At 36.1% G+C, this 12,500-nt stretch overlaps 3 protein-coding genes and 1 long non-coding RNA gene across 4 annotated transcripts in view; 1 reads left to right on the forward strand and 3 right to left on the reverse strand.

Moving 5' to 3' along the window:
- The window catches only part of LOC137657664 (cuticle protein 19-like), a 401-nt gene extending 115 nt beyond the window's left edge, over nt 1-286 (reverse strand). Inside the window, exon 1 of the mRNA XM_068392065.1 lies at nt 1-286. This exon is cut by the window's left edge and continues 115 nt beyond it. Coding sequence (XP_068248166.1) covers nt 1-286 — 286 coding nt within the window.
- Nucleotides 1-12,500, forward strand: part of LOC137657666 (uncharacterized) — a 415,410-nt gene that overhangs the window by 363,904 nt on the left and 39,006 nt on the right. The gene's annotated exons all lie outside the window — the stretch shown is intronic.
- LOC137657661 (cuticle protein 7-like) lies at nt 6,085-7,488 on the reverse strand. The gene is made up of 3 exons (XM_068392061.1): nt 7,458-7,488; nt 6,837-6,983; nt 6,085-6,492 (listed from the first exon to the last, which is right to left on the reverse strand). Exons 1-3 carry the CDS (start codon nt 7,467-7,469, stop codon nt 6,169-6,171), a joined length of 483 nt encoding a protein of 160 aa, XP_068248162.1. The 5' UTR covers nt 7,470-7,488; the 3' UTR covers nt 6,085-6,168.
- Nucleotides 9,708-12,500, reverse strand: part of LOC137658006 (cuticle protein 18.6-like) — a 4,269-nt gene continuing 1,476 nt past the window's right edge. The window contains exons 3-5 of the mRNA XM_068392723.1: nt 11,972-12,201; nt 11,314-11,627; nt 9,708-9,807 (exon numbers count right to left, since the gene is read on the reverse strand). Of these exons, the coding sequence (XP_068248824.1) occupies nt 9,708-9,807; nt 11,314-11,627; nt 11,972-12,201 (644 nt within the window). The remainder of the gene's footprint in view (nt 9,808-11,313; nt 11,628-11,971; nt 12,202-12,500) is intronic.

Raw genomic sequence — 12,500 nt, forward strand, 5'->3', positions numbered from 1 at the left:
GTTGTTCGTAAGTCGGAGCTGGGGCTGAGTAAGCGGGAGCTGGGGCTGAGTATGAGGGGGCTGGCTTGTAGGGCTGGGGTTCTGGGTACTGGGCCTCGCCCTCGTAAGTGACCTCAGCCTGGTATCCGTTGTGGTGATCGGCGGTGTAAGTGACGATCTGAGTGCGACCGTCGGGGAGGAGGACGCGGTACTGACCGTTGACGACCTTGCCGTCGGAGTTGGATTTATGGTCGAAGTCGAGACCCTTGTAGGCGTCCTTGACGGCGTACTCGAAGTCGAAGGGCATACCCTCCTGCAAAATGTGTAAGAATATGTTATTCGTGATCATTTTTTATGAATCTGTGCTTTCATATTTTGATTTTATTTGACTAATGATATTCATCATTAACATATATGAAATGTTACGGCACAGATATCAATGTAAATAAAAATCTTAATTCTTACCAGAGAAAAAAAAAATGTGAATATTAACTCTTACACATTTATTGTATTTTTACATAGACACATATGAATCACATATGCCTCAAGTACGGAGTAAAATAAAAAGTCCTTTTCATATATACCAAAGTAAAGTAATACTTTACTCTCCAGAATGGGTGAACTACATCTAAGTTTATGACTAGACGAAAAGGAAGACCTTACCTCAGGTTTCTCGTAGGATGGTTGAGGGGCTGAATAGGATGGTTGAGGAGCAGAGTAGGATGGCTGAGGTGGGGCATATGCTGGTGTTGGTGGGGCGTATCCATACCCAGCAGGGGCGGGCCTTTCAGGGCGGGCCAAAGCCACGGCAGCCAAACACAGCAGGAGGATCTTGAAGGGAACGAACGGATTATTGATGACTGAGGATCTAGGAATTGTCACATTGAAAGTGTCTTGTGGTTTTCGAATCAGATTTAACTTTGAATATCCAAAGCACAACTACTTTAGGGAAAACCATGAATTACTAACTTTTAGAAATATTATTAGTAATAATTGAGGCACTCTATGTATTCAGAGGCTATTGCAAAACTTGGCATATTTTAGAATACAGTATTCCTAAAGACCCATAAAAAGAATTCACCCGATCTGATTTTTATCAATTAAAACCTTACAGATAAATGATCAGAAAAATAAGAGATGAAATCATCAAAATATAAAGCTTTCCCTTTTATAAACAAGATCTGGTCCCCTTTCGCCCCAAAAACTGATTAACACAATGTTGCAAATGAAATGACCTGCAACGTCCAAATCCAGCTCGGGCACCCGAAGCTCACCTTGGTGTACATGTCGACGGCGTTCCAGGTTTGAATGTAGTCCGAGACGGAGGGATGCTCTATTTATAGCAGCCCTTCCACGGACGACCTCGAAGGCCACGCCTTCAGACACAACCCAGTCGTGTGGTCACGTCCTTTGACTTCCTTTTCAAAGAAGATGAATATCAATGGGACTCAATTCCTTTGAGTGTTGCGTGCACGCAAAGTAATTAAGTTCTTACTTGGAATTAATTGCTATTTTACTCCTCTTGATATCAGTGCTGGGAATGCTTTTAGTTTTAGGTCTAGCTTTATTATTAAACCGGATAAAAATATTTACCCTCAGCAAAGTATATGAGCATTGAAAGAATATTTTTTTTTTCTCATCACAATGAGGCTTTTCACTATTCTTTTCGAAATAGGACTTCCTTTTCTGGTCAGAGTTTTTATTCAGTACTTTTACTTGAATAGTGTTCATGTTTTTATTATTATTATTATTATTATTATTATTATTATTATTATTATTATTATTAGAAAAGGGGAATACGGGAAACCCTGTTGAATTTTATCTTGAATTAATTATGACTTTTTTTTCTGATTGTCTTGATTTTTTTGCCTCAGCTGGATTATCATATTGCATGGTAATGATATAATAATTCACATATTACTAAACAGTAACAATATTTTTCAAAGCAATTCTTTACTAATTACTAAACTATTCCACATAATAAAACAAATATTACTACATACTAATTACAGTTAATGATTATCACGACTTTCTTCTTCTTCTTCTTCTTCTTCTTCTTCTTCTTCTTCTTCTTCTTCTTATTTTTATTATTATTATCATTATTTTTGTTATTATTATTATCATTATTATTATTATTATTTTAATTATATTATATCATTATCATTATTGTTATTATCATTATTATTATTATTGTTTTTATTATTATCATTATTATTATTATTATTAATATTATTATTATTATTATTATTATTATTATTATTATTATTATTATTATTATCTTTATAGATCCTGATATTAGTACTACTCTTGATTCAATGCTACAATGAGATGTGCCCAAATGTAAAATCATGAAGCATTGTTAACAGACAAAGCTTTACATGAAAAATATCGATAAGATGGTAATTAATAAATGCGTAAATAAATGATCCGTTTAATACACTGCAATCTCTTAATGATCTTTTCTAGCCGTTCATTAAAGAATGCTAATGATATTCAAGATTAATAAATAATATTATGGAGAAGCCGAAAGGAAAGTGAACTAGATCACTTACCATCTGAAGGTCATACATGGAATGAATGAATCAACAGACATTTCTGATCTTATTGATAGAGCCTTTATGGTGTCAAGAGTCGATTGTCATTTCATAAGAATGTGTCGGACTTCTAGTTTTAGTTTTTGTATTACTTCATTCTTCGTTCCCAGAACAAACAAGATTATCATTATTTTGATTTTTGCAATGGAGTGCTTTCGAAGAGTAGCTGAGCATTTGTGTGGTTTACTAGATTGTGTGTCTACTTTGGTATAATTTATTCTTTATTATATCTTCATGCAAACAGGCACACACACATATATATATACATATATATATATATATATATATATATATATATATATATGAACGTATATATATATGCCTGTGTGTATATATACATGTATATGTATATATATATATATATATATATATATATATATATATATGTGTGTGTGTGTGTGTATGTGTGTGTGTTTATATATGTTTGTGTAAGTATTAGTAACCGTAACTATGTCTGCATCATATATATATATATATATATATATATATATATATATATATATGTGTGTGTGTGTATATATATGCATACATATATATATGTGTGTATATATATATATATATATATATATATATATATATATATGTATATATATATATATATATATATATGTATATGTGTGTGTGTGTATGTATCCTTACTTCATCTTTTTCTCGTAAAATGGTTGAGGGGCCGAATCGTATTGTTTTGGGGCTTCATAAGTTCTTTATGGGGTACTATAAGCTAGGGCAAGTGGAGCGTATTAAGTTCCCCCTTAAGTAGCCGAGTACCCAGCGCTGAAGTAGTGGGCATATCAGGCCGAAGGGAAGCCAGAGCTGCCAAGCATAACAGATTGACCTAAAAAGTAACACTTTCGTAAAAATGTTATCCACCTTTCTGTTGTCAGAGCAGAACTCCATTTTTTTTTTTTTTTTTTACTGAAATAGATTGATTCTATCCCCTTTCATTCAGATACCAAATAAGTTTGCTTTCACACAAGCCAAATTAATATCTCACTTTCATTAGAAGTGAGAAAGTAGCAATTCTATAAGTGGAAGTAATACATCCTTTATTAATGCCAATTCGAGTGAGTTTTTGTAGAATATTTAGTCAATCTATACAGTAAATCTATAGTTCCAGTCAAGCATTACAAAATATGTAAGGCTTGACTCGGACAACTCGAAATGTACTGGAAGACCAATTTCAAACACCCACCATCTTAAAAATGTCAGTGTTGTACATAGCGTTTTCTGTTGTGACGAGCCGAGAAAAGGTTGTGACTCAAAGGCAGGATGAAAGCAACTGAGTGAGTCTATTACAGAACATCCATTTTTTTATTTACATAAACTCCAGGCAAAAAGGGCACAAAAGACATAACAGGCAATTTGATGTTTAACCGACACCACACCAGTTAACAGTTAACGTGAGAAAAACAGACATGTTATTTCAGGTTCTTATCAGTGCGAGGAGAGAGCAAAGATACAAGCATAATATATACACAAAATAAAATGTCGTTACTATGTACGATCGTGTGACACACTGTTGGTACATGGCTCCCCCCCTAAAAATGCCATACTGTACATGTTAAATAGGGCGCCCTGATCTGGAGTGGTAATAGCAAAACTGCGGCCAATGGACGGCATTGAGTTGCTGTAGAAGTCATTGGTTGGGGCGCGAGCGAGTGGTGGATGATGGGTGGCTTTGTTACCGTTCCAGCTCGTCACGGGGTAGGCGTGTGTGTCATACGGCATTCATAGGCGTGTGTATCATACGTCATTCATAGGTGTGTGTGTCCTACGGCATTCATAGGCGTGTGTATCCTACGGCATTCATAGGCGTGTGTGTCCTACAGCATTCATAGGCATGTGTGTCCTACGGCATTCACGTCAGCTTCGGTTGACGTTGAATAGGTGTCCTCTTCGTCAGAAGTGGAGGCGTTGATGGAGGTCTTGAAGGTCGTGAAATGGATGTCCATAAGGGCGTCGGCTTTGGTCATCAAGTTCTTTATGGGTAAACTATCGACATCGGGTATGGCAGCGCGTACAGGTTCGGGGAAACAGCTTACCCAAAGGGCACGAAGTAGGTTTACCTCACGAGGAGAGCCGTCTGCGGCAGGTTGCAGGCGAGTGATACTGGTCATTTCCCCAAGGGTGAGCGAAGCCCTTTGGTCCCCCAAACGGTTGTTGAGAGAGCTGAAAAAGCTTTGCTATACGGGCGGCTGGCAACGGCGAGTACTGTTGCAGAAGGTATGCTTTGAGGGCGTCATAGTAACGGTGGGGGGAGTGAGTCACTCAGAGGTCACCAATGTGATGGGCCGAGAGAAGGTTGTGACTCAAAGGCAGGATGAAAGCAACTGAGTGAGTTTATTACATACATACATAAGCTCGAGGCAAAAGGGGCACAAAAGACATAACAGGTAATTTCAGGTTCAACCGAAACCGCACCGGTTAAGAGGTTAACGGTGAGAAAAACAGACGTGTTATTTCAGGTTCTTATCAGTGCGAGGGGAAAGCAAAGATACAAGCATAATATATACACAAAATGAAATGTCGTTACTATGTACTATCGTGTGACACACGGTTGGTACAGTGTTCTTTTGGCAGAGCCATTACCCCATTTATGCCAGTCTTTCCGCGCTTAGCCTTGCATGCCCCGCCCACTGACCCAGACTATTTTCCTTCGTGTTTATGAGTCTTGTTGGCTCTTCATTTAACTGGGGAACGCAGTTCTGCTGATATGATTAGTTACTGCAGGAAAACGTGAGTTGTTTGAAAAAGTTTTTCTATTTTGGTGGGTTTTCAATGTAGTCATCTTGATTCCTCCCTTTCTGCCGTATATTAATTTGCATATAGATTTTTCATCATGAATTTATTTATGATTACATTATTCATGATATGCTTATTATGTTTGAAAATTCTTCCGAATTTTTTTTACCAATTAACTTTTTGTAAGGATATTTTTTGCATTGCTTTTAAATTGTGAAAAGTTAACTTTGAAAGAAAATGTATCTGACGTCATCTGTTTTTGAACAAAAAAGAAATTACCACATGTTATGCTCAAATTATGCTTTAAAGTTTAAACCCACCCCTGCCCACTATTCAAAAACGAAAGAAAAAAAATAAATAGATAAAACAATAAAAGCTACTGATGATTATTTGCTGGGTCATCCTGAAAGTACAAGTGACCTCGGACAAGGTCTTTCTTCCGACTTACAGAATTCCAAGGAAAGTAGTCACTGAATAATTATTGCAGTGCAGTAGTTAACCTCTCGGGCAAAGAAGAATATTTTGGTAATCTCAATGTTATCAGGTTTATTAAGACAGCAGAATGTGGAAGAAGTAGCCTGGACTATTCGGTGTATGTGTAGGCAAAGGAAAAACGAACCATAACCAGAGAAAGGGATCCAATGAAGTACCCTCTGGTCAATCCAAAACCTAAAAACGCTCTCTTATTGGCATATCTCATCGGCATAAACTGATCTTACCGCTGTCAGAGGAACTTTAGAAAAGAGAAGGAGGAGTATTGAAACTTCAATCATTTTGCCAACATATATTAATCAAAACTTTTTAAATTCACACATAAATAATTTCGGTATTAATCGAGACAAGAGTCAGTCTATTAGTTGCGTGGAGCTCCATATGTAGGTTTGGGTTGTTCGTAAGTCGGAGCTGGAGCTGAGTAAGCGGGAGCTGGGGCTGAGTATGAGGGGGCTGGGTTGTAGGGCTGGGGTTCTGGGTACTGGGCCTCGCCCTCGTAAGTGACCTCAGCCTGGTATCCGTTGTGGTGATCGGCGGTGTAAGTGACGATCTGAGTGCGACCGTCGGGGAGGAGGACGCGGTACTGACCGTTGACGACCTTGCCGTCGGAGTTGGAGTTGTGGTCGAAGTCGAGACCCTTGTAGTCGTCCTTGACGGCGTACTCGAAGTCGAAGGGCATCCCCTCCTGCAAATGTAAAAACATATTATGCGATCTCATTTTTTATGAATCTATGCTTTCCTATTTTGATTTTATTTGACTAATGATATTCAACAATACTTTTATAATACATGAAATGTTACGACACAAATATCATTGTAAATAAAAATTTTAATTTTTACCATAGAAAATAATGTGAATATTAACTCTTACACATTTACCCTATTTTAACAGACATATATGAATCACATATGCCTCAAGTACTGAGTAAAATAAAAAGTCCTTTTCATATAAACCAAAGTAAAAAAAATGCTCTTCAGAATGGGTGAACTACATATAAGTTCACGACTTGACGAAAAGGAAGACCTTACCTCAGGTTTCTCGTAGGATGGTTGAGGGGCTGAGTAGGATGGTTGAGGTGGGGCGTATGCAGGTGTTGGTGGGGCGTATCCATACCCAGCAGGGGCGGGCCTGTCAGGGCGGGCCAAAGCCACGGCAGCCAAACACAGCAGGGTGATCTGGAAGGGAAGGAACAGTTATCTGATGACTTAGTATCTAGGAACTGTCACATTGAAAGCGTCTTATGATTTCCAAATTAGATTTTTCTTTACTGGCGATGAATATCCTAACCACAACTACTATAGGGAAAATCAGTAATTACTGACTTTTAGAGATCTTATTACTTAAAAGTTGAGGCACTCTATATATAAAGAAACTATTACAGAACTTGGCTTTTTTAGGACACATTATTCTGAAAGACCCATAAAAGAACAAAAATATACAAATACCTCTTTAACAAAAAAAGAATTCACCCGCTCCCCTTTTTAAAGCCTTAAAGACAAATGATAAAGAAAGAGATGAAAACATGTGAAGTAATATCTTCCTTTTATAGACAAAATCTTGTCACCCTTCACCCCAAAAACTGATTAACACAATGTTGCCCATGAAATGACCTGCAACGGCCAAATCCTGCCCGAGCACCCGAAGCTCACCTTGGTGTACATCTCGACGGCGTTGCAGGTTCGAATGTAGTCTAAGACGGAGGGACGCTCTATTTATAGTGGCCCTTCAACGGACGACCTCGAAGGCCACACCTTCAGACACAACCCAGTCGTGTGGTCACGTCCTTTGACTTCCTTTTCAAAAGAGGATGATTATCAATGGGACTCAATTCCTTTGAGTGTTGCTGCACGCAAAGTAATTAATTTCTTGCTTGGAATTAATTGCTATTTTACTCTTCTTGATATCAGTGCTGGTAATGTTTTTAGCCTTTGGTCTAGTTTTATTTTAAAACCGGATAATAATATTCACCCTCAGATAAGTATATCAGCATTGAAAAGAATTTTTCGTTTTTTATCACAATGAAGCCTTCAGAATTTTGTTCAGTACTTTAACTTGATTAGTGTTTATTATTATTATTATTATTATTATTATTATTATTATTATTATTATTATTTTAATTATGTTATATTATTATTATTATTATTATTGTTTTTATAATTATCATTATTATTATTATATTAATTATAATATATTCTATTATTATTATTATTATTATTATTATTATTATCATTATTATTATAGACCCTGATATTAGTGCAACTCTTGATTTAATGCTACTATGAGTTGCGTCCAAATCGAAAATCGTGAAGCACTTTTAACAGAGAAAACTTTAAATGAAAAATATCGATAAGATGATAATTAATAAATGCATAAATAAATGGTCCATTTATTACACTACAATCTCTTAATGATGAATTCTATCTGTTCATTGATTAATGCAAATGATATTCAAGATTAATAAATAATATTATGGAAAAGCCGAAAGGAAAGTGAACTAGATCATTTACCATCTGAAGGTCATACATGGAATGAATGGATCAACAGACAGTTTTTATATTTAATGATAAAGCCTTTAGGGTGTCAAGTGACGATTGTCAACACCTAAGGATATGTAGGACTTCAAGTTTTAGTGTATGTATTACTTCATTCTTCCCTCTCAGAACAAACAAGATTATCATTATTTTGATTTTTGCAATGGAGTGCTTTCAAACAGTAGCTGAACATTTGTGGCGTTTACTGGATTGTGTCTTTTTTAGAATAATTTATTTTTTATGATATCTTTATGCAAACAGAAACGTATATACCCAAATACATACATAAACACACACACACACACACACACATATATATATATATATATATATATATATATATATATATATAATTTATATATATATATGTGTGTATATTTATATGTATATATATAAATATATATACATACATACATATTCAAATAAGCCATATATATTTTTGATACATTAATGTCTGGATACTCTTAACGACCTCGGGATCAGAACCCCAGGCGAAATCACACAAAGACAAGAGCTTGTGATTGGCCGGGAATCGAACCCTGGTCGGTAAGCTTGTATAGACACTGACTAAACCACTTGGCCACGAAGAAAGATAAAAGTCAATGACAATTCTTCTGTACTTATACCTGTCGAATTCAGGTGTTTTGTACTTAGAATTGAAATCAACCCATCTTCACCATCGTAGCTAATTGGTAGTTTGTTACTTTGCATTCGATTAATGATAAATTTTGAACATTTAGACGTGTTTTTCATATTCAAATAAGCCATATACATTTTTGATACATTAATGTCTGGATTCTCTTAATGACCTCGGGATCAGAGCCCCAGGCGAAATCACACAAAGACAAGAGCTTGTGACCGGCCGGGAACCGAACCCTGGTCAGCAAGCTTGTATAGACAGTGACTAAACCACTTGGCCACGAAGAAAGATAAAAGTCAATTACAATTTTTCTGTACTTATACCTGTCGAATTCAGGTGTTTTGTACTTAGAATTGAAATCAACTCATCTTCACCATCGTAGCTAATTGGTAGTTTGTTACTTGGCATTCGATTAATGATAAATTTTGCACATTTAGACGTGTTTTTCATATTCAAATAAGCCTTCATATATATATATATATATATATATATATATATATAAATATATATATATATATATATATATATATATATATATATATATATTTATATGTGTCTGTGTGTATTCATATTTTGTGTGTGTATATATATATATATATGTATATATATATATATATATATATATATATATATGAATATATATATATATATATATATATATATATATATATGTATGTATGTATATACTGTATATATGTGTGTGTGTATGTGTGTGTATCCATCCTTACCTAATATTGTTTCTCGTAAAATGATTTAGGGACGGAATAGGATTGTTTTGAGGCTTCTTTAGTGGGTTCAGGGGCACTGCAAGCTTGAGCAGATGGGGCATATCAAGGAGCCGTGTACCCATACCATGCCTAGAAGTAGGGGGTATATCAGGCCGAAGAAAACCCAGAGCTGCCAAGCATAACAGAATGACCTTAAAAGTATCAGTTTTGTAAAAACGCTTTCCACCTTTCTCTTGTCAATTCTATTTCTTCTATATTTCCATTTAAAAAAAATATTTTTCAGTCTATGATTTTTGTTTTTTTTGGATTTCCCCTTGCTGAAATATATTGATTCTACATCTTCTTTCATTCACTTACCAAAGAGAGTTTGTTTTCACTAAAGCCATATTATTTTCTCACTTTCATTAGAAGTAAGAAAGTAGCAACTCTCTCAGTGGAGATAATAAATGCTCTATCTATGCCAATTCGTGTGAGTTTATGTGGAATATTAAGTCAGTCTATTCAGTAAAAATAATTGCTCCAGTTAAGCATTATAGAATAGGCTTATGTAAGATTTGACTCAGACAATTTGAAATCTACCGGAAGACCAATTTCCAACACCAACCATCTTAAAAATGTCATTGTTTTACAGTGTTTTATGTTCTTTTGGCAGAGCCATTACCCTATTTATGCCAGTCTTTCCGTGCTAGACCATGCATGCCACGCTCACTGACCCAGACTATTTTTCTTCATGTTTATGAGTCTTTTTCGATCTTCTTTAACAGAGAAATGTAGTCCTGATATGATTACTTGCTGCAGAAAAATGTATGTTGCTTGAAAGATGATTGTCATCTTTAGCGAGTTTTCAATATGGTCTTCTTGAGTCCACACTTTGTCATATATATATTTGCACGAAAAATTGCCCAGTGGGGACAGGGAATAAAGAAATAAAATGAACTAAATATTAATTTATGTGCAACTAAGATAAAATATCTTATGAACAGTAACAGCTCTAAAATAGATGTTTCATGTTTAAATTAAAAAAAAAACAATACGAAGAGAAAAACGATTGAACATTGGGGCCGAGTGTACCCTCAAGCAAGAGAGTTATGGTACAGAGACTATGGCACTACCCAAGACTAGAGAACAATGGTTTGATTTTGGAGTGCCATTCTCCCAGAAGAGCTGCTTACAATAGCTAAAGATTCTCTTCTACCCTTACCAAGAGGAAAGTAGCCACTGAACAATTATTACAGTGCAGTAGTTAACCTCTTGGACAAAGAAGAATTGTTTGCTAATCTCGATATTGTCAGGCTTATGAAGACAGGAGAATGTGGAAGGAGTAGCCCAGACTATTCAGTGTATTTGTAGGCAAAGGAAAATTTAGCTGTAACCAGAGAGCCAGAGAGAGGGATCCAATGAAGTACCATTTGGTTAGTCAAACACCTAAAAACTCCCTCTAGCTGTCGTATCTCAACGGCATAAACTGTCAAAGGAACTTTAAAAAAGAGAAGGAGGAGTATTGAAACTTCAATCATTTTGCCAAAATATATTAATCAAATCTTTTAAATTCACATATAAATAATTTCGGTATTAATCGAGGCATGAGTCAGTTTTTTAGTTTCGTGGAGCTCCATATGTAGGTTTGGGTTGTTCGTAAGTCGTAGCTGGAGCTGAGTAAGCGGGAGCAGGGGCTGAGTATGAGGGGGCTGGGTTGTAGGGCTGGGGTTCTGGGTATTGGGCCTCGCCCTCGTAAGTGACCTCAGCCTGGTATCCGTTGTGGTGATCGGCGGTGTAAGTGACGATCTGAGTGCGACCGTCGGGGAGGAGGACGCGGTACTGACCGTTGACGACCTTGCCGTCGGAGTTAGAGTTGTGGTCGAAGTCTAGACCCTTGTAGGCGTCCTTGACGGCGTACTCGAAGTCGAAGGGCATACCCTCCTGCAAAACGTGTAAGGACCTGTTATGCAATCTAATTTTTTATGAATCTGTGCTTTCCTATTTTGATTTTATTTGACTACTAATATTCAACAATACTTTTATAATATATGAAATGTTGCTATACAGATATCATTGTAAATAAAAATTCTAACTTTTACTAGAGAAAATAATGTGAATATTAACTCTTACACATTTATTATATTTTAACATGGACACATATGAATCACATATGCCTCAATTACTGAGTAAAATAAAGATTTTCATATATACCAAACTAAAAAAATACTCTCCAGAATGGGTGAACTACATTTAAGTTCGTGACCAGACGAAAAGGAAGACCTTACCTCAGGTTTCTCGTAGGATGGTTGAGGGGCTGAATAGGATGGTTGAGGGGCTGAGTAGGATGGCTGAGGTGGGGCGTATGCTGGTGTTGGTGGGGCGTATCCATAACCAGCAGGGGCGGGCCTGTCAGGGCGGGCCAAAGCCACGGCAGCCAGACACAGCAGGGTGATCTGGAAGGGAAGGAACAGATTATTGATGACTGAGTCTCGAGGAATTGTCACATCGAAAGTGTCTTATGATTTCCAAATCAGATTTGACTTTACTGGCGATGAATATTCTAACCTCAACTACTATAGGGAAAATCATGATTTACTGACGTTTAGAAATCTTATTAGTAATAATTGAGGCACTCTCTGTATTAAGAGACTATTGCAAAATATAGCAAATTTTAGGACATTTTTCTTAAAGACCCATAAGAAAACTTTCATGTACAAATACCTGTTCAACTAAAAAGAATTCACCTGATCCACTTTTTGACAATTAAAGCCTTGAAGATAGACGATTAAATAAAAAAAAAGAGATGAAATCACC

The sequence above is a fragment of the Palaemon carinicauda genome, chromosome 18 (genome assembly GCF_036898095.1).
Source record: "Palaemon carinicauda isolate YSFRI2023 chromosome 18, ASM3689809v2, whole genome shotgun sequence".
In the NCBI taxonomy this organism is placed as follows: Eukaryota; Metazoa; Arthropoda; class Malacostraca; order Decapoda; family Palaemonidae; genus Palaemon; species Palaemon carinicauda.

What these genes read in the sequence shown, in the direction of transcription:
- LOC137657661 (XM_068392061.1), bottom strand. An exon ending in CATCCTACGAGAAACCTGAG is followed by an intron (nt 6,493 to 6,836) that starts GTAAGGTCTTCC and finishes TTACATTTGCAG; the next exon opens with GAGGGGATGCCCTTCGACTT.